The sequence below is a fragment of the Drosophila grimshawi genome, unplaced genomic scaffold (assembly GCF_018153295.1).
Source record: "Drosophila grimshawi isolate 15287-2541.00 unplaced genomic scaffold, ASM1815329v1 contig_44, whole genome shotgun sequence".
Taxonomy (NCBI): domain Eukaryota; kingdom Metazoa; phylum Arthropoda; class Insecta; order Diptera; family Drosophilidae; genus Drosophila; species Drosophila grimshawi.
The window spans coordinates 22,020,177-22,041,639 of NW_025063240.1; the positions used below are offsets into that span (position 1 = coordinate 22,020,177).

General features: G+C 39.8%; 3 protein-coding genes across 3 annotated transcripts in view; 2 read left to right on the top strand and 1 right to left on the bottom strand.

The window, feature by feature from the left end:
• The window catches only part of LOC6558634 (protein bric-a-brac 1), a 75,797-nt gene extending 64,167 nt beyond the window's left edge, over nucleotides 1–11,630 (top strand). Inside the window, exons 2-4 of the mRNA XM_043215503.1 lie at nucleotides 8,686–8,743; nucleotides 8,855–9,282; nucleotides 9,840–11,630. Coding sequence (XP_043071438.1) covers nucleotides 8,686–8,743; nucleotides 8,855–9,282; nucleotides 9,840–10,991 — 1,638 coding nt within the window. The 3' untranslated portion in view covers nucleotides 10,992–11,630. The remainder of the gene's footprint in view (nucleotides 1–8,685; nucleotides 8,744–8,854; nucleotides 9,283–9,839) is intronic.
• A 1,755-nt stretch (nucleotides 11,631–13,385) lies between these two features.
• LOC6558544 (oxysterol-binding protein-related protein 11) lies at nucleotides 13,386–15,048 on the bottom strand. Its single transcript, XM_001983254.3, has 3 exons — nucleotides 14,693–15,048; nucleotides 13,746–14,142; nucleotides 13,386–13,676 (listed from the first exon to the last, which is right to left on the bottom strand). The coding sequence occupies exons 1-3, from the start codon at nucleotides 14,778–14,780 to the stop codon at nucleotides 13,472–13,474; spliced, it is 690 nt and encodes a 229-aa protein (XP_001983290.1). The 5' UTR covers nucleotides 14,781–15,048; the 3' UTR covers nucleotides 13,386–13,471.
• A 276-nt stretch (nucleotides 15,049–15,324) lies between these two features.
• LOC6558485 (triple functional domain protein) overlaps nucleotides 15,325–21,463 on the top strand; it is a 49,747-nt gene continuing 43,608 nt past the window's right edge. Inside the window, exons 1-3 of the mRNA XM_032743316.1 lie at nucleotides 15,325–15,396; nucleotides 16,116–16,548; nucleotides 20,838–21,399. Of these exons, the coding sequence (XP_032599207.1) occupies nucleotides 16,370–16,548; nucleotides 20,838–21,399 (741 nt within the window). The 5' untranslated portion in view covers nucleotides 15,325–15,396; nucleotides 16,116–16,369. The remainder of the gene's footprint in view (nucleotides 15,397–16,115; nucleotides 16,549–20,837; nucleotides 21,400–21,463) is intronic.

Genomic DNA, 21,463 nt, shown 5'->3' on the forward strand with positions numbered 1-21,463 from the left:
AATATAATATTAGAGAAGTAAGGAAGCAGACATAGACTCTTCAATCTGAATCGATATGTGAAACAAGTTTTTGCAAGAAGTGGCTTTAAAAATAAGAATTTGAGCTGTGAATCCACAAAAATAGGCTGATATTACAGATTTCGAAATGAATTCACTGAGGGAAGGTATAAGAGTTCCGTATTGAGAAGAGATGTAGTTCTCTGAAGCAAATAAAGTGATAGAATAATGAGTCTAGCTGCCTTTGCAGCAGCAAACCTTTACCTAGATAAGAAGTCTTAGGTAAGATAGTCATAGAAGTGGATAGCTTAAGATAATTTAAGAGTTTTCCTACCTTATATATATATACCGTTTAAATGAACTCATTTGCAAGTTATTAACTAATTGCCTACGCTGTAAATGCACATTGTATAAATCAATTAGAAGGGATTAAATTATTCAAAAATGTCTACAAAATATTGATGAACACAGATGGGCAGCTGAGTTGGTTTTATTTTTAGTTGGTTGCTGATGCTGACGTCATAAATTGTGGCACCTAATAAATTGGACACAGTGTCATTGTGCAGCATTTACAGTTTATGTGCCACATGCCACATGCGCCGCAATAACAACGACAACAAAAGCCACACGGGGCAGCTGCCAGTGGCCACTGTTCTTCCTGTCTCCTGCTGGCTGCTGCCGTTTATTTCACACGAGTTGCACCAGCGCAGTTGCATGCAACAATTGTGTGCAGTCAACAAAAATAAAAAAGAATAAAAATCAGTTGAAAAATGGAATATATAAAAAAGCGGCTGCAAGCAAAATGCCAAAATAAAAAGTCTGGGAAAAGTGTGGCGCAAATCTCCCACGGAACTCAATACACCCAACCCCACCCTCTGCTCCCTACTCCCCCGCGACTGTGGTGCACCGCAGCGCTTAAAATGGTTTGGCAGTCATTTTTTCACATCATTGATTGCTTATTAGATTAAAAACCGCGCGGCTGGGCAGCAATTCTACTTTTTTTTGTTTGTGTTTGCTGCTGCTGCTGCCCCTCGATTTGTGATGTGCGGCACGTGCTGGTGCTGCGAGGGGACGTTGCATGCCGCGTAATGTGCCGACAACAACAATAACAACAACAACAGCAACAACAACAACGATAACAACAAACACAGCCAGCTACAAAATGCATAAAAAGAATCGTGTGTTGCAATTTGTGCGCCAAAAAATAGGCAACGATTTTTATATCGCAATTTGTGTGTGTGTTTGCGAGTGTGCGAGTGTGTGTGAGTTGATATTTCAATAGGTAAGCGAGCTGGTCGCAATGATTTTCAATATTTTGGAGTCTATTTTTTTGTGATTTGTTTTTTTTTTGGTGGGCAGAGACTATTAAAGATTCGTGATTTATAACTGAAACCGCATCGCACACACAAAAAATGCTGGCAGCCGTTTTGCATGAACAGTAAGTTAAATGTTTTTACTTGGTCAACAGAATGGGGGCAAGGGGAGAGGGGATAGCGAAATATGACCAGTTTGTTTATGGCTTGATAAAGTGTTAATCGACAATACAATATTGTTCCTTTTTTTCTACCCATTACAAATCAATTGATGTAGTACACGGCGGCCTTTTGGGAATTGCTTATTTTGACCGGAAATTGAATATGTTCCTATGCAAATTGAGTGGGTTTTTTCTTCTTTGGAATGGATAGATGAAGAAATGGTGTCATATAACAAAAATACAATTAATTGGCATCGCTCTTTGTGTATTGTCTGACTGAGAATTATGTGATACAGCAAATTATTGGAAATGTTTGTTATTTTTGCTCTGCTATCAAACAGACGACACTTATTCTTGGAACTCAATTGAATTTTACGCTTTAGTTTCCTTCAGCCAACACAATTATCCATCTGAGCAATTAAGAATGCCCTAATTGAGAGTGCTCGACTGCCAGATACCCTAAGGCCAAGACTTAAACTATCATAAGTCCGTTTCTATATCCAGATAATTCGTATGTTTGCTGCTTTTTAAATTGGCAATAAGAATTTACGATATTCTTACGGATTTCTCAAGAGATTTTAATGAAATTCTTAAAGATATACATTCACGATAAGAAATATATATCTGTCTGTCCTTTTTTGCCATCACTCATCAATTAATATGGATATTCGAGAAAGTTATCGATAAAATGGGTTCAAGGTAGAAAAGTGTAGTAAAAAAAGTATGCTACTTTTTCCGATGCAAGATAAGAATAAAATGAGATTAATAATGATAATAATAATAATACCTATGTCTAAACTAAAATATGTTTAAACTCACTGTTTTACAAGTCAATTTCTCACACATTTTCACAGATTTCTTCACAATCTTTCACAGAAATGTGTCTAAAAAATAGACTGATTGCAATGCGTATCCACATTTAAATAAATATGTGTGTATACACACATGTGTGTGTGTAGGTGTGTGTGCTTGTGTGTTTGTCGATTGCAATATTTTAAACTTTTTATTGTTGTTATTGAGGCTGCTCCTCTGCTTCGGCCCAAGGCCCTTTCGGTTCCCCCGCGCTGCACCCAGTTGCCCGTGCAATATAATTTTTGTTGTTTTGTTTTTCTAATCGGGCAGCAAAAAGTTGTTGTTGTTTGCTTGGGTGAGTGTGTGTGTGTGTGTGTGTGTGTGTGAAAAGTTGCGTGTGTGCGTTGCAGCTGTGTGTGTGCGGTGCTTTTCAAAAGTTAACGCATTATTTTGTCGATTGATTGGTGGCTATAACAAAACACCAAGCCCCCCCCCCCCCCTTCCGCTCTCCCCGCTTCCTGTTAACTGTTCCCATTTGCTAATCGCTTGCTTCATTTTAGACTGGGAAAAGTTTTTTGTTTTTTGCTGTCGGTTGTATAAATTACCGCAGTTTTTAACAATGATAAAAATTAAAGTTTGCTTGTTTTGTTTGTTTTTTTTTTATGGACGGATAGTGGTTAGTTCCAGCAGATCCTGTGATTGCAGGCAATTAGTCTGTAAAGTGCAAAACGCATGCAAAAAACAAAAAACAAATAACAGTCTTTAAGGCAAAATAAATTAAACTTTGCTGACTAGTTAAAGGCTAAAGCTTTACACTTGAGTAGTTTTTGCTATCGGACATCGATTTGATTTGCGATCTATTAAATCGGCTCTCGGTGAATATATATATATATATATACTTAATGAATATTATTTTCTAGCGCAACTTCAGCACTCCTCGTTTCCCATTTTGAATGGGTTCTTTCGCATAAAAAGGCAGAATAATGTTGAAGAAATTTAAAGCCCAGTAAAGCCGCCGCCGACCCTTGTTAATTAATGTTCTAGCTTTGCGCAGAAAAAAAAAAACATAATTATAAATAATGTTGTGAAATCAACAACCTGAATTTGCCATATCAGAATTTCCTGCCTGCATCAGCAGCACAAAATAATTCAACTGTTGTCTGAGTGCTTAATGATTTTTCTGTTATTATTACACACACACTAACACTCGCACACACACACACACACACCCACACACACCGACACACACACATACTTAGAACATCTTTTATAATGTAGCAACGTTTCATATTTTCATATAAATACTTATATGCCGGCAACATTTGCCTATTATTGATAGAGTTTCGGGTTGGGGGTTAGGCTCGGGTTAGGACTGGTACACATCCGTCTACACATATAGTACTCATGTGTAGAGTAAGCTGTTATTGCCGATCGCAAACACACACACACACACACACACACAGGAACATTCATCCATATATGAAATATAATAAAATTGTACAGGAAATGACGAACAAGTGTAGAGAGAAGTCCTCATTTCCCCTTCAATACGCCCCCCTATCCTATTCCCCCTTCGAACCCACGAATGGTTTGATTATTAAATCCATGAAGTTTTTATATGGCCCGGACACACACACACACACACACACACACACACACATGGCACACATACATATCGAAATTCACTTGATTGCAGTTTTCAAGTGAAATCGTAGCACACTTCACAACGCTTGTTGGCTTGCCTAAGGGTTAAACGGGTGCAGTGGGGGGAGGGATAGGTTATGTTGCACGGAAATATGCCGCTTGTTGATGCCGCTTACTGCTGCTGCTGCTGCTGCTGTTGCTGCTGTTGCAGCCTGCATGTTGTAATTGATGTTTCAAGTAGCACACAAAATGCGCGCGCCAAAAACTTCGCCAGGCACCAAGTTTGTTTTATTTGCTGTTGCACGAATTTTAATGAAGCAAGCAAGTTTTGCGACTAAATCAAATTAAAAGTGCGACACACACACACACACACACACTCGCACACACATGTCTGTGTGTGTGTGTGTGTGTGTGTGTGTGTTAGGAAATGAGCTCGCTCAAAACTAATGCAAGTTTTTGCCAGCATCCGTCTTCTTGGGCTTTTCGGGCTTTTTGTCAATTGCTTTCACTTAATCTCAAACATTCAATAATGTTTTTCACGCTAATTAATTTCTGGTCGCACACACATCTATATTTATATATATGTGTGACACTTGAATAATTTCCTGCCTGCGGCATCCTTGAATTTACTGTTCACTTCTTTAATTGAGCATGAAAATCAGAAATGCCACATTCCTCACTTAAAGCTACAAAATGGCAAATTCTTGGCTGATTTAAGGTAATCTTATCAGATTTTACGTGCCATTGGCATATATATTGAATCTACTGTACGAAATGATAACTATTTTAGCCACCAAAACATTTGTATACCTTAATAAACATAGACGAACAACGAACTCTACAAAAATTATAGCACACAGAGCTTAAGAGATGTCTTCTATCCTAGTTCGCAAGGATATGCTGCTGTTATGGCCCACATCTACCGTCTCAATAATGAAAACCATCAGGTTGCAAGTATTTTTTTAGAAAGTCTATAATAATCGTTTCCTTATTTGATGTTTGGGGTTCTATTGATTCATCTTTTATTGATTGACAGATTGTCATTTTGTTGTTGCAAAGGCAGCAGCATTTCATCTATCATTTTCAATATTATTCTTCACAAATATACCGCATCTCTCCGATATGCAGCTGGCTACGTTCATGCAAGTCTCCGAATTGAGTACGTTTAATCAATGTCAGTGTTGCAAAGTAACGCGAGGAAAAGCAGTGCAGGGATTGCCAAACTTATCTCAAGTGGCATGCTTCTCCTAACCTAACCTAACCTAAGCTATTTTGGCACTATTTCTTGTTCCCAGTTACAACTCTTTTATCTCACTGATCATTTGCCAGTTAATAATATGTTATATGCATATATATTTTATGAAGCAAACAATTGCAATCATTATAAAATCCATTGCTGCATTTGTTATTCATCATTTGATGATCTTGTGAGACTGTCAAATTGGGTTGCCCTCGCCGCATTTTGACATTTCCTGCTGTGAATTTGTTTAAATTGCATTTGTGGGTGCTTCAGGCTGAACGAATCACCAGATTTGATTCGGGACAGGGCAGGGCAGACAGCAGCCAGCAGCCAGCCAGGAACCAACCCGCAAAAGTGGCGCACACCCCGCGGCTATAAAAAAAAAACCCAAAACACACACAAGTGCCACAAAAGTGGAAGTCATGAAGAGTTGAGGGATGAGCCCAGTTTGGTTTGGTTTGCTTTGGATTGGATTGCTTTGGTTTGCTTTGCTTTAGATGAGGAGGCAATTTTTACGCCCAATTTGTCGTGCGCTTAACGCCTCAACGATTATACAATGTGTGGGTGGCAAGGGGGCACGTCTCAAAGGTTTCAATAGCGTTGAGTGCAACGCCTTTTTCCTGGCTCCCTGACACTTTTTGGAGGGCGTTTTCTTTATTTATATATATACCCATATTTATATATACAGATATATAGGCAAGCGCATATTTTTTGTCGGTCCAGACAAGATGGCGGAAACGCAGCGAAATTTTGGATAATTAAATTTGTCGCTTAAAGCAGAGGGAAAATGGACAAGTTGTTGTTGCTGTTTCTGGTTGTTGTTGTTGTTCTTGTTGTTGTTGAGTCTAAATGCCAGTGAGCGACTATTGAGACTAATCACGCTAATGCGCAAGTTTGTGTGTCGCAAAGACAGACGACAGATGGCGCCACATGTGTGTCTGTGTGTGTGAGTGGATGTTTATTGTGTGTGCGTGTGTGTGTGTGTGCCTGGTTATCCACCTGCCTTCAATAATACGTACGCCAAATGCCAAATAATTTATTTATTATATGTGCAACTGACCAAAAGCAGCACACACACACACACACACACACACACACACACACACGCACTGTACGAGATTTCATTACAACTCATTTGACAGTCTTGGTGCATTCGACGCTGCCAAAATGTCATAGCTGAGTGGCAGTCATGAAACCTGCCCCAAAACCCAACCCCGAAAATCCCACCCCCAACCACTGAGCCCCTTTGGCAGATTAGCGCGCGGCTCTGTGTGTGTGTGTGTGCGTGCGTGCGTGAGTGTGTGTGTTTGTGTGAGTGCTGGAGCTAAACGCGAAATTAAGCGAAATGAAGTTGACCACGTTTCGATTTTGCATCAAAGCTAAATGCAGCAGTTGCAGTTGCAGTTGCAATCGCTGCTTACCTCAATCACCTGCCACCCGGCCAACACCACTCCCCCAGCCCCCAGCCCCATGCCCCAACCAGTTGCAGTTCAGTGGCCAGTGGATGTTGCAGCTACTGCTGGCTGCCGATTCCTGGCTGGCCCCATGCATTGTTAATACAATTGGAGTCCAACGTCAATAACCAAGTGCCACGAATGGACCATTAGTTGGCTGCGTAGTTTGATGTGGCATGTTGCAAGCATTGCCCAGCTGCTGTTGTTGCTCCTGATGTTGTTGTTGTTGTTGCTGCTGCCTCGCTTTGATGGCCGCAACCGTTTCTTCGCTTAGTTGCACAGAAATACATTATATTATATACATAAATACATATGTGGAGCCACCATATGCATTTATGTATTCCTTATATATATATATATATATATATCTATATCTAGTAGATAAGCAATAGATTGACAAATGAAACGAAAGAAGAAAAGTTGCGGAGCATATAAAGTTGATCATTTTTAGTATTGGAATTCTGTGGCTAGAATCTTTAGACGAGTTTGGACTCCGAATCAAGTATTCAAACTTAAGTATAGCATTAATCTATGGGTCTATCCATGACTAAAATGAGTTTCCTTTTTAAAATCGGATTAGTTTTGACACTTTTATGGTCAAGAGAAGCTTTGAACCATGTTCATATGTTTTTTTTTTTTGGTTAGGAGTTTTACAGGAGTTTCAACTCAGAAACACATTTTCAATATTAAATTTAGAATTAATTAAGGAGTCTAAAAAAACTCAAAAAACCTCTGCTTTTGAAAATCGGCTGAGTTTTGATAAAGTTATGGCTAAGGCAAGTTAAGAAATACCTTTAAGCCTTTTCCCACTCCCAAAGTTGAACATTTTAGCTCACTTAGTCATTATCCCCACTTGCAGATAAAGTAATTTGGTCAAAGAGGCGACTTAAAAAAGGCTTTATATTGTATATAATTTGTTGATAGTAAGAGCGCATTTTTGTAACTATTTTGAGGAACTTGCATGTCTGGCGCCCATAAAAATATGCAATGCATTTCGGGCAGCAGCATAATGTTGTTATTATTGCCACACATGGGGCAGCAAAACTGAGAAGCGGAGAATGACGAGAATAACGAGAGCCGCAAGAACAAGGAGAACTTAACTGCTACTCAGCCACGCAGTCACATGGCAAACTTACAAGTAATACTTAGCCTAAATGGGCACAAGTGGCCTCCAAGAGTGGCCCTTCGACCACTTGATATGTTTTATGATGCGAAATTTTTGTAATGAAGTTATTGACAACGAGCCAGAGCCGCCCAAGAGCCAGCCCGCCCCACCCCTCCTCCCATTCTAGGTTCTAGTGTCTAGAGCAGAAGCAGAAGCAGCAGAAGCAGACACGTTTAAGGATACAGATACATATGTGGAACAATATGCAAATGTTACTTTGTTATGCAATTAGTGAATTCAATAGTATGAGTACACACACACACACACACACACTTGACAAAGGGGCACTTGGCAAACACACAGACAGACAGACAGGCAGAGGAGAGCAACGGTAACCGTAACGGTAACAGTAACGACAACGACAACGGCAACGTTATAGTCAACGATGGCAACTACTCGAACAGAGCTGAACACTCACTGCAGTTAAATGTATCGTTAGCATTAGAATCGAAGCCATTATATGCTTACAAACTAGTTACAAACTAAATGCTAACTGAAAACTATGCGACTCTAAAATGCCCTGTTTATAAAGTTGAAATTTACTCAATTTCAAAAGAGAGAGCTTAGTCTTATAGCAGTAAGCAATTGAAACAATGCAATATATAACATAAACGATTGCAGCTTGCGATTGCCTGTGTATGTTATGTAAGGATCGATAACGCATATTATGAACATTAGCCTAACATAATGTATAATATCAATTATATTTCTGGCTAAATTTATAGTATCCTTTGAAGCCCATATTCCCCGTCGACTCTATCATGCTCAAATTAAACAATTTCATGAAAATAGGTCGATCTTTCGAGTCAATGCAGGCAGCAAATTGCGCACCAACTAAACCCAGTTATACAATCAATTCAATAACCACTTCTCTTTCTCTCTCTCTCTCGCTCCTTCCTCTTCTTCTTGGTGTGACCAGGCAAAAATGATGGAGAACTCGCACGCTTGGATGGGTGCCACTGGCTCCTCGCTAGCAGGTTTGTATTACTACTGTTAAGAAAAAAGAACCAGCTAACAGCTGATGATGGGCAGCATTTAACCTTTAGATATACCGCTGTTGTTATCTTCTCTTCTCTTCGCACTTCCAGCAGACAGCTATCAGTATCAACTGCAGTCGATGTGGCAAAAATGCTGGAACACCAATCAGAATCTAATGCATCATATGCGATTTCGCGAACGAGGCCCACTGAAATCCTGGCGTCCCGAAACAATGGCCGAGGCCATCTTCAGTGTGCTGAAGGAGGGGCTGTCGCTGTCGCAGGCAGCCCGCAAATACGATATTCCATATCCGACATTTGTACTCTATGCGAATCGGGTGCACAACATGCTGGGACCCTCCATCGATGGCGGACCCGATTTGCGACCGAAGGGCCGTGGCAGGCCGCAGCGCATTCTGCTGGGAATTTGGCCAGATGAGCATATTAAGGGTGTCATCAAGACGGTCGTTTTTCGCGATAACAAGGACATGAAGGACGATAGCTTGGGTGCCCATCTGCCGCCGTACGGTCGGCATTCGGTAGGTAGCGCTGTTGCAACTGCCGCATACAGCAACAAAAAAAAACTATTCAAATTAAACTATGCAATTTATTCAATTAATGTTTGACAGAGCAGCCACGTTAGGTTTGGTCAATTAAATAATGATTAACAGGTGATTTTCGATCGATGAGGCATCGATTAGTCTATTAAGGTTAACAGTTGAGCAGTCTTTGAGCTGCAAGTCAGGCTTTACATTTATGTTAAATAATTAAGTATCTGTTCGATTAAAGTTTAACAGAGCAGGCATTTTAGGTTTGGCCAATTAGATATCGATTAATAGCTCACATTCATTATTGATTGAATATCGACCACTCTACTTAAGTTTCACAGAGCAGGCATTTGATGTATTACCAATTAGATATCGGTTAGCAGTTGAGCATATAATTGAATATCGATTAAAGTTTAACAGAACCCAAAGCTTTTGCACTGCAGCCAACTTAACAGAAGCATCGATAACTGTCAGTTCGATAAGTGCGTTATTTTGAATTTTTGATTGAGAAAAACAAATCGCATACACTAAACTTTCGACCGGGTTAGCCCGTGTTTTCCTTGCAGGACATGCCGCTGAGCTATCCAGGCGCCGGTGGTGGTATGCCCGGCAGCGGCGCCGCCAGCCTGAGCGCACTGGCCTGCCCCAATGGCATGGGCGGCGCGGCAGGAGGCGGGGCATCGGGCGGTGGCGTCGGCGGCGCTGGCGGCATTGGCGGACCTGTTGTTGGAGCCGAGCAGCAAATGTCGCAGGAGCAAATGTCGGCAGTGGCCGCCGTCGCGCACAATATACGCCAGCAGATGCAAATGGCAGCGGCAGCGCAGCATCAGCACGGGGAGGCGGGGCCGCCGCCGCATCCGCCACCGCCGCCCGGCCTATTCCAATTACCGCCACACTTGGCGGGTGGTCCGGGCGGTGGCAGGGCGAGCATATCGCCGGCGCTGAGCAGTGGGTCCAATCCATCGCTGGTGGGCCCGCCAAGGCATGCGGCGTCACCGTGCGGTCCCGCCGGCCTCATGCCGAATCTGCCGCCCAGCATGGCCGTTGCACTGCATCGTGATCAGAGCACCGCTGCTGCCGCCGCCGCCGCTGCCGCACTGCTCAGCCAGCAGCAGCAGCATCACTTGCAACAGCTGCAGCAGCAGCATGCAATGCACCAACAGCAACAGCAGCAGCAACAGCAACAACAGCAGCAACAGGTGCATCCTCATCATCTGCAACAGCACAAATCCGGTTTCGGTGCCAGTTCCATGCCACAACAGCAACAACAGCAGCAACAACAGCAACAACAGCAACAACAGCAGCAGCAGCAGCAACTCCATCAGCAGCAGCAACAGCATCTTGGCCTGCTCCATGCGGACAAGTCCAAGGCGAAGACTAGTCCACTTCGCAGCGAGACGCCCAGTTTGCATTCCCCGCTAACGGATTTGGGTCTGGAGCTGGGCTACAAACGGGATTATTCGCCCAGCCGTCTGTTTGCCGAGGATCTGGCTGAGCTGGTGGGCGTTGGCAGCAACGTGGGCATCTCCTCCTCCACATCGGCATCCTCAACAGCCACAACAACAGCAGCAGCAGTACCAGCGATGCCAGCAACTGCAGCTGGAGTAGGAGGTGTCGGTGGAGTCGTCTCTACTGAGATCTGCTCCAGCAGCAGTGGCAGTGGCATCAAAGTGGAGCCCATCACAACCAGCAGCGAGTAGAGATTCCCAGCTCCACAACAACTAAACAATCAAAAAAAACGCAAAACAAATTGTTTATTTAATTTTTTAATTGTAAACAATTTAGAATTGAGAAGCGCAGTAAAAAAAAAACAAAAACATTTTTGAAAAAGATTGTACTTTATACTATATAGTATCTAAAAGAGATATTGTATATAAGGTCGAACCTCTCTAAATCGGAACACAATTCGATAACTAAAACTATCTATTCTGTCACAAGTCGAATTCAGATTGCTTGATTTTGAGTACTTTTCAAAATTATATTTACCACAGTTTGAAGATGTTTGGTTTGTTACTAATTTCAATGTGTATATAGTCTATACTTGTACGGTTTCGATTTAGAGAAGTTCGAGATTATATACCGTATAAATATATATCTCAAAAGCGCGTTCCATTTTCATTTTGTCGGTCGGTCGTTCAACTTAAGTCCACTTGATGTTTTGCATAGTTTTTAAATTTAAATTTAATCAAAGTACGTATTACAAGAAATCGAAAATCAAAACAAGTATTATTATGTTATAGCGCCTAAGCTTAATCAATTAAATAGCGATCTCTTTAATTTTAAACAGTTCAACTCTAAATCCCAAAAAAAAAAGCAAAACAAAAAAAATAAAAATAAAACCCTTGGAACATTCCACAAACAACAACAACAACAAAAGTCCCACAACAGTTTCAACTAAAAATAAAACTAATACATAATATTAAACAAAGAATACAATTATTAATACATTAGCAATTGTGTGCCCAGTTTTATTTAGTTTATAAAAATGAGTGTACAAAATTACTAAATTAAAATTAAATACAAAAAAACTAACAACTTTTGGATGTGCATTAAAAACAACAAAAAAAACCAAAACCAAAAACAAAAACGAAAGCTGAAATATGGAAGCAACTAAATTTAATGTTTAGGTCTAAAAAACAAAACGAAAAACCAAAAATTAAAAATTCACAAAAAATGCCTTTCGGAATTAAATTCAGTGACAAACACAAAATTAAAAATTGTTAGATTAAAAGAAAAAAAACGAAACGAAAAACAAAATTTGTAAATTAAATGTGAATTTTTAAGACAGAACTTATACAAACCAAAATTTTTTAGAAAATTGTGAAAATTTAGCAGCTAAATTTACTTATGACGAAAGTTGTTGTTCTTTATTCAAAAAAAAGGCGGCTGCTGATTTTAAAAACATTTCCAGTATTTGAACGTAATTTTTAAAAGTTTTTGTACTTTATTTGAAAGATTAAATATTAATTGAGTATATCTTCTTCTTTTTTGTCTACTCTTCTAAAGTGCCTTTTCTAGCATTAATTTTATATTAAGAAACGTAATTAATTTGTATATTTTCTTTTCATTTTGTCAGCGCCCAGGAGAAGAAAATGAACAGCAACTTTCGTTGAATTATTTAGAAAAGTCTGGCAAATATATATACATATATATTTTTAATAATTATATAAGTATTTGTTTCGGTTGAAAAAACTTTAGGCGTACTTTCGGCAAAATGTTTTTTATATGTTTTTAACAAGATAAAAAAGAAAACTCATTTAAAAAGCACACAATAAATAAACGAAACGCATAAAAAACAAACGAAAAGAAAATTTAAAATTTAAAAGTGAAAGTGAAAGTGAAAAGTTAGAAAATCCTTTTACCATATTTGTAGCAACAAACTGGCAACTAAAAATCAAATCTTTAAATAAAGTAAGCATTAATTTATACAGTTTATACAACTGCAGCAATAGCCATAGCCACAAATATATATATATATATATATATATATATATAGACAGACATTTATGTATGTGTATGTAACTTTCATATGATAAACATAAACTAAAACACTTCCACGCCCCTCCCTCAAATAGACTCCAATGTTCCACTTACCACTTTGGTATATTACGATTAAAACTAACTTGATTCACACAACGTTGTATTGCAAATAAGTTAAAAACAAAAAAAAAAAACATAAAAACAAAAAAATCGCATCCGAAAATCTCCCGGAACGTTATTTTTTCTCGTTTTCTATCAACTTTAGTGCAAACTTTATGTTCAAATTAACTTTAAATGTCGAAATGAATGTTCTTATTAATCGTATAACAGAAAACAAACAAAAAATGGCAAAAAAAAAGAAACAAAAAAAATATTTTATAAAAACAATTGAAAAGTAACCGAAAAACAAAAGCGTCTGAAAATTCATTTGTCAAGAGGGAAACGGAACTGGAACTGGAACTACAGCAATATAAACCGGATCGGAAACAGTTACAGGAACCGATATTATTAATACAAATGGAATGAATAGTCAACAATCGATGGAAAAAATGTTTTTTTTTTAAATTTTTAACAGATTCTAATCAGTTTTCTTCTATTATAAAAAAAAGCCACTCTTTGTACTGACAGCGGATCCATTTTTTTATTGCTTTGATTTGATACACGTTTCGATTTGGGAACAGGAGGAAGAGGAGGAAAACTGCTATTGAATTGTCAGTCCAAGACCTGGTGGCGTTAAGTCCGTCTGGGGCTGATTAATCTCCTGATGGCGCTGCAGGAGGCTGAGGCATTGATGCAGACACTGCGTGCTCGCCGTCGAGATGGCTTTGAGCAGCAGCAGATCGGGATCCGTGGGCGAGAAGGCAGCACAATCAATATTCTCAATGGCACGAGCCAACGAGGCATTGCTGAAAGCATAACAAAAGCATTACTCAAAGTAGCTATAAGAATATGCGTGAAGGATTTCTCCAACTAACCACTGCTCGGTGAGAAACAAGGCCTGACGAGCGGAGACCATCGCATCAGAGGCAGCGAGCAATTCACGTGCCGGCAGCGGTGAGGAGTTGCTAATGTCCATTGCCTTGGTGTGACTCTCGACAACAGCACGGAGTCCATCGACCCACTCCTGACGAGCACGCGCATCATTTGCCCTCAGTTTAACCGTGTCGCCCGAGGCGCAGGCAATGGAAAATGTGCGCGAATCCTCATCACTGGGATAGACAACAGCTCCAGCCAGTTGCACCTGCCCACGTGGCGCACTCGCCAGCACATGCGGAGAGGGTGCAATGTCATCGCCCACCGAGGAAGAGTCGCACAAATAATAGCTCAGATATCCTGATTTGGCGTCCACCGTAAACCAGCGATATTGCCAGCCTAAAAAATACATAAATAGTTAGTTGTGTGTAAAAAGAGAATATATTTAAGTTAAAAATGAGTTTTCTTTTACACATTATCTAAATAAATTTGAATTTGAATTTTTCGATAAATCTGCAGCGTTCCCTGTTATCGATAGACATATTTAACAGCCATTAGTAAGGAGGTAAAAGTAACAGAAACGCTGACCAAAATAAGCAGCTGTTAACTTATAAAAATATTAACATAACATGATGTGCCATTATGGCAATGGGTATATTTATAGTCGCGCACTGTAAACTTTGTTTTCACTGCGCACCCGCAAGTAGCTGTGTGCTTATCGTGAGGTAAAATGTTAACAGAACATGCCACAATAAGATAGTTTGTATCTGCACGTAGGGTATATTTATAGCGCGCACTGTAAAGTTTATTATTCATTACGCAGCTATCAGCTGTGTGCGCTTATTAGTGAGTAAAAATGTTAGCATATGGCAAGGCAAGGCAATTCATAGCTGAATACAGGACATATTTATAGTCGCGCACTATTCATTTTGTTATTCACTTCACGCACCTTTCATCACATTTGTGTATTTGCTGAGTTGTCCGCTGAGCGGATGCCGCAGCGTCTGATTGATCATGCGATTCAGATGGCTTTCCATGGCGACAATACAGCTTCCTCTGCTTTTGCTGCTGATTCTACTGCTTCGGCTCCGATTTCTGCTTGTGGCTAGAAATTCCTTTTCGCAGGCGACGTCAGCGTCGTCGTCGTCTTGGTGACAACAGCTGTGTGGCTGCTGCTTGTGTCGGGGCTTCTTGCGTTGGAATGCGGCTTTGATTTTGCGCAGAATTTTTGCAATTGTTATTGTGATTGGGGAAAACAGAAACAAAAGAAATATAAACACTTATTGCAATATATTTTACAATTTGAGCGTTGCCAGTTCGTTTGAAACAGCTGAGCGAGCATTTGCTTTGTTTACATCACAATTTTATCAAGCTGGCAGCCGTAAATACCGAAAACAGCATTTTATGTCGTTTCGTTGCTAGTTAGAGTTGGTCACACCGTTTTCCAGTTAACATTACCATTTTGAGTTTAACATGACAAGTCAAGCACATTAACATTGCAATAACAAAGCGAGTGAGGCGCATAAATTTCGCAAAATTTGCGTGCTCCGCGATATTGTTTAAACAAACACACAGTGTAAACAAAAAAGATGAAATAAAAATTCTAATAATATGTGTGTCGCACAACAGCAAGTGAAATGCAAACGCGTTCTGGTAATAACAAAAAATGGCCAAACGAACGCTGGCCGAAAAGAGTGAAAAAAATCAATTTGTATCCAGAGAATAAGAAGAAGGTGGAAACAGGCAAAGAGGCAGAGGAAGAAGCACACGCAGAACTCTTCTTCGCTGCTAACGAAATAAAACAAAACTGTTAAAAGATGATGTGTTGATGTTGATGGACTTTTCTCTCGTTCGCTTCAACACAATAATAAAAATAAAAATAAATACATATTGCAAATGGCAATTAAAAACGAGACGAATGAGAACAAAAAGTCAACCCACCGCATTCAAATTATTAAACATAAAAAAGCATTTGTTTGTCTCTCTTATTTCCCCCCCGAGTTTAAAAATAAGAATAACAGCATATGTGTGTGTGTGTATTCGTCTATGTGTGTGTGTTTGTATTTCCGCGTTTATGTTTTATGCGGCGATTGCGTGACTTGATTTATGACATTTAACATTTACCCGCTCCTGTCACATGTGCATCTGTATGTGTGTGTCTCCCTATCTGTCTGTGTGTGTGTGCTGGCTTGAGGGTTGCATATGGTGAAAATGTTGTCGAAAATGTAATTAAAATATATGATGCATGCTAAGTGTGACCGTTGTTGTTTTTTTTTTAGTTTTTCATATCCACTTTGCTAATTTGTTTTGTGCCGTTTCTTTCATTCTCTAAACAAACCACATACACATACAACGCACACACACACATGCAGCGCTGCTTTGACCATGAAAAATGCCAGCGAGAAATTGGCGAAAATCAATGAAAGCCTTCAAAGCAACAACAATAAGAAATATATTTTGAAATTAAGTGAAATCCGAAGGCGATTCCGTTATGCTGCGCTGCCTTCGCAATAACATTGTTAAAACCGTTTAAAACTCTGCTTTAAACCACAACAAACAAACCACAACAACAGGAGCATTTCCCTCCACTCCCCCGCCCCCTTCACACCCACAAAAACAACATAAAATGGATGGTCAACGTGCTCGGGATTTGATGACGCTGCTGCAGGAGCGCGTTGTGTTCTTGACGGGCGGACGCGATAGGCGTGGCGGACCGTTATTATGCTTTCCGGCAACGCCACGCAGAGATCGCCTCAAACCGGAGGATTTGCGTCGCCTGCTAAGCTATCTGATTAGCATACCAAGGTGAGTTCTCAAATGTTAATCGATAAAGTAGATCTGAAATCGATTCTGTTCTTTCAATAACAAGGTTTATTTATTGTGCCTGCAATTAATTCTACAAATCAAATCAAGTCGATTCTGTAAATCTGTAATCGATTGTGAAATCTGCAGTCGATTCTATAAGCCTGCAATCGATTCTATAAGCCTGCAATCGATTCTGTAAATTGCCATCGATTCTACATGGATTCTGTTTGCTCTTTTATTTTACTTATTTGCTAAGAAGTAGTAGCCTTAACAGAGAATGTTTATTGCGCCTGCTCTCTCTCTCTCTCTCGCTCGCACGCAAGCAAGCAGCCGGCTTGTACAATGTATAGCCATTGTGTCAGCTGACGTCGACGTTGGCGTCGCAGTCGCCGCGCTCCATTTGCGGTTTTTTTTAAACTTTGTTTTGTCGCCTCACCCGCGCATTGAGCTGCAACTGCAGCTGCAGCAGCTGCTGATGTTGCCACTGCATGCACACATTCCACTTGATTTTCCAGTTCTCGCATGTTTTATGAATCATCAGCAGCAGCCAGCAAAGCGTCGACAATGGCGACGAAGCAACAACAACTCGCATATTGTTGCAGCAAATGCTGACATTGAATAAGAAAGGAATGAAGAGAGCTGGAAAGGGAGAGAGTGCGAAGGAGTAAAAAAGAGGCAAACGTAGTGTTTCTCGCTTGCTCGTAGCCGAATCAGAAGCCAAAGCAACAACAACAAATTGCATAAAAATCAGTGCGACAAAGAAAGCACGATTAAGAAAATACATAACAAAAAGCAAAGCGCGCATTAAAAAATAACCGGCAGCTTGGAGCTCGTTTGCCAAAAGAATGCGGCGAGTCGAAAGCTCTGCTAAAAAAAAAACATTTTTGGTTTTTTATTTTAAATGCGGTTAAAGTGCCAAAACGAAGAAAAAGGGAATCAAAGCAAACATGCAAAAAAAAAAACATCAAATGAAAGGTGGAATGCGATTCATCGAAGAGTGTTGTTGTCATTTGAATAAAGCTTAAATTTGATTAGAATATTAGCCAAAATCAGCTAATTATTTAGAGCAGCCAAAAATAAATAATAAATTCTATTGAATACAACATTTAAACAATGGCCTTTCATTCACTTTAAGAATGCGACTATAAAATCATTTAAAATTCCGCGTAAACGTCGCTATTATTATGTCAGCATTGCGGGAATAAGCCACAGTGAGCGCTCGATTAAGCAACCTAGCTAAAATTATAAAAGGCAAATTAGATATTTGAAATTAAGTTTGTTTTTTTTGGAATACTGCTTTTGATTTTTTTAAGAGAATTAAATTTAATTGATTATTTTTCACTTAGTCAACGGTCTGACAAGTTTCACTGTTCCTTAAAATTGCGACACTCTGTTATTAACAGCGTCTGCTCTAAAAACAGATAGCTGACACACACTCGTCTTCTTCTTTCCCTTCCTCTACTTCTGCTTCTTCTGCATGTTTATGGTTATTCATTGGGGAAAACTTTTACCCATGGCATATGTATAAGAATATTCATAAGCAAGTCCAATCACGAAACGAAACAGAACCCAAAAAGCAAATGACGCTAATGTGCAGCAGTGGCGAGCAAAGTGAATCACAGTTGTTCTTGTTGTTGTGCTTCTTCTTTTTTCCCATGCTTGTCGCGCGTTGTCGTCTTATCAGCAGCACCTATCGTGGATATGGTGGGGGGAAGGGGGAAGAGAGACGGCATGGGGTGTCTCGTTTTGCCCCCTATTAGCAGAGTCTGTTATCTCAATGACCCATATACAAGTAAGGTATTTTTACAGTTGACGCCTCAAGTTTGACTGATAAGCATAACATAGATGATTACTGGGGGATGGGGGGACTACTGACGACATTTGTGTCTTATCTCTCCTCCCCCGCCCCCGGGCTGGCAGTGTGCCCAGTGTGCGTTTTTATCGCTGCTTCTGCTTTTTTTTTTTTGGGTCTTCCTGCTTTGTTTTGTTTTTGTTTTTGTTTTCTTTTCGTTTTTTGTTTTTTTTTTTTTAACTGCGAAACAATTTTTGTTTATTTGTCTGCGCCTTTTGTCTTTGTTTTCGGTATGGGCAGCGCTGAGCTGCACATTAATGCAAATTTTGTTGTTGTATTTTTAACAACAGCGGGAATATTTTCATCAAAGATTGTTGGCACGTTCGAGGCCAAAACTTCCCTTTTGGCGCTGACTTTTTCTTGCATCAAATTTTGCTTCATCAGTTGCCTTGTTTCAATTTCCAACTGAGATTTATGGGTTAAATAAACGATATTTGATTAGTTTGCATTTGGATTTTTGTTTGTCTTCTTGTTGACTATTGGTTTTTCCTGCGGGCGGCATTTGATTCGCGGCGTGTTCCGTTTTATTTTTCTTTTTTGTATACCCTGAACTCATTAAAAATGCGTAAAGAGGGTATGATGGAGTTGTACGTGAGTATGTAACAAGCAGAAGAAAGCATATATGCCTCAAAACATATATATTCTTGATTAGCTGAATGATTGAACCTCGTCAGTCTGTATGAATAAGTCCAGCTTGGAGACTATAAGAGCTGCAGAATTTAAATATACTATCTTATACCCGGTCTATCTTATTTGACAATTAAATTACCGATAGAAATACAAGTCAGAATTGTCGAGGTATAGTATTCCAATTGATATATTAAATAAATATAACATTGAGTAATTAACATTCTGGCGGTTCTATTTAAATATGAGCTATGCTTGTCAGTAATGATTGCTATTTTTATAGCGTTGCTATATTATTTAATAGCAAGTCTACTACAGCGGTGTACAGGGCATCTCCAAGTCGAGCTCCGTCTCTCTCGACTAGTTCATTCTGACTTTTTTTTATTCTTCTGTCGGAGCACAACACGAAAGTTTATGGCGTCACTTTCTTGGGACTCGAATCGTTGCCCGGATTCCAGCTGTTGATAAACAACAAATCGTTGTGTATAAAATTCTTGAGACATTTGGCGGCTGCTCCCCAATAAACCATGCACTTATTACTTATTAGTCATTCAAGGAACACACACAACGTATTTGTGAAATGCAAACGTTAAGTGTATATATATACATTTTAGGGAACGGCTGTATTCAAGCTATTTCCGATAAGTTCGCAGCTTCAAGCTTTGCCAATATAAAAGATAAGCAGTTTGGATTAGTTACTTTTTATACTTTAGATCGATATACATTTGAAATAATATATCACATGCTATACACCTATTTTAGAGCAGTGTAGATCGGTTCTGACTTCGGTTTTCTAAGCGTCGCTCTTTCATCATAGGGTTAAACCCCTAGAAATGCTCTGCAAACCGCACAAGAATCCCAAATGAACCCAAGAGCAATAAGGCCAAAAGATAGCGGCTAAAACGAATACGAATATAAAGAAGCCAGAACAGAGAGAAAGAGAGGAGCTAGAGAGACAGAGAAGGGTGTAGTGAGTGAGTGATTTCAATGAAAATAAATAAAATACAAATATTTATAGTTAATGTTGTGATTAAAATTCAAATAGAATGCAAATCAGAGCGCACGACACGAAGGGGTCTACAAAGATATGGGTGAGGGGTAAGGGTGGAGGAAGGGGGGAGACATTGCTTCGGAAATTATTAGCTGAAATTGGTGTCAAAGCATTAGAAAATGTTTGCTCGCTTCTTTTGTTGTTGCCCAGAGTGAAAAGTCGTAATTTATGCAAAAGACGTAAACAGAGCAACGAACCAAAAGCAGAATCTAAACCAAAATCGAACAAAGAAAGAACAGTTAACAGCTGGCGGTTAAACGACTTTTAAATACACTGTTTTTACTACAATTGAACTTATGAAATCTTTGACAGTTCTTCAATAATATATCCTATGTGTATGGTATAGGAATAGGCCGAATTTGGCATCACTAGCTCTTACAGTCTCCGAAATCGGTTTTCAATAGAGACGGATAGATAGACATGGCTATATTGAGTCTGATTCAGAATATGTATACTTTACTGGGTCGCAGATGCTTTCTTTTTTGGAAATACTTTATTAGACCTCTTTCCAAACTTTTAATTATTATTATTATTAATCAGAATTAATCTCTAATCGAAGCATTCGTTAAAATCATAATACTCTTCTAACTCCATAGAGCATGCAAATATAGCAACAACACTCTCACTCACGTACTCGTGCACTCTCTCTCTCTCTGTCTCTCTTTCTCCCCCTATCTCTCTTTCGCTCTTTTCACCGCTGTATAATTTGAAAAACGTATTATCTTTTTTTTAAATGGCCAATCCACCTTTCACTTGCAGCGATGCGGCCAAGAATCTCGGCTTCACCGTCATTATCGATATGCGCGGCAATGGGAACTGCTCGACGAACGTGAAGACGATATTGAAGGTGCTGCAGGAACACTTTAGCGCCAACATTCACAACGTGGTCATCATCAAGCCGGACAATTTCTGGCAGAAGCAACGGGCCTCGATCAGCTCGAATAAATACAAATTTGAGACGCAAACCATTTCCATTGAGGCGCTCAACAAGATAGCTGAATCGCATCAGTTGACGGGCGATTTTGATGGGCAGCAGCTGTACGATCATCAGCAGTGGACGGACGCACGGGTTGCGATTGAGGATTTCTTTTGGCAGGCCGGCGATATGGCGGATCGCATCGATGACCTCCAGGAGGATCTCAATCGCAACGATTTCGCCGAGGATGTCAGTCTGGCGCGCCACGCCATCGATCATCACAACGAGATGCGCAAGAAGATCACCAAGCTGCCCATCGAGGATCTCGATATGCAGGCCAACAAACTCCTAACCAAGATCAATGTAGCAAGTGGCACGGCAAATGCCACAGGCCAAGCGGGACAGGTAAATTGAAGCATGATCGATAGACATTTATACTCGATTTGATTTGATTCCGAGTGTAGAGCTG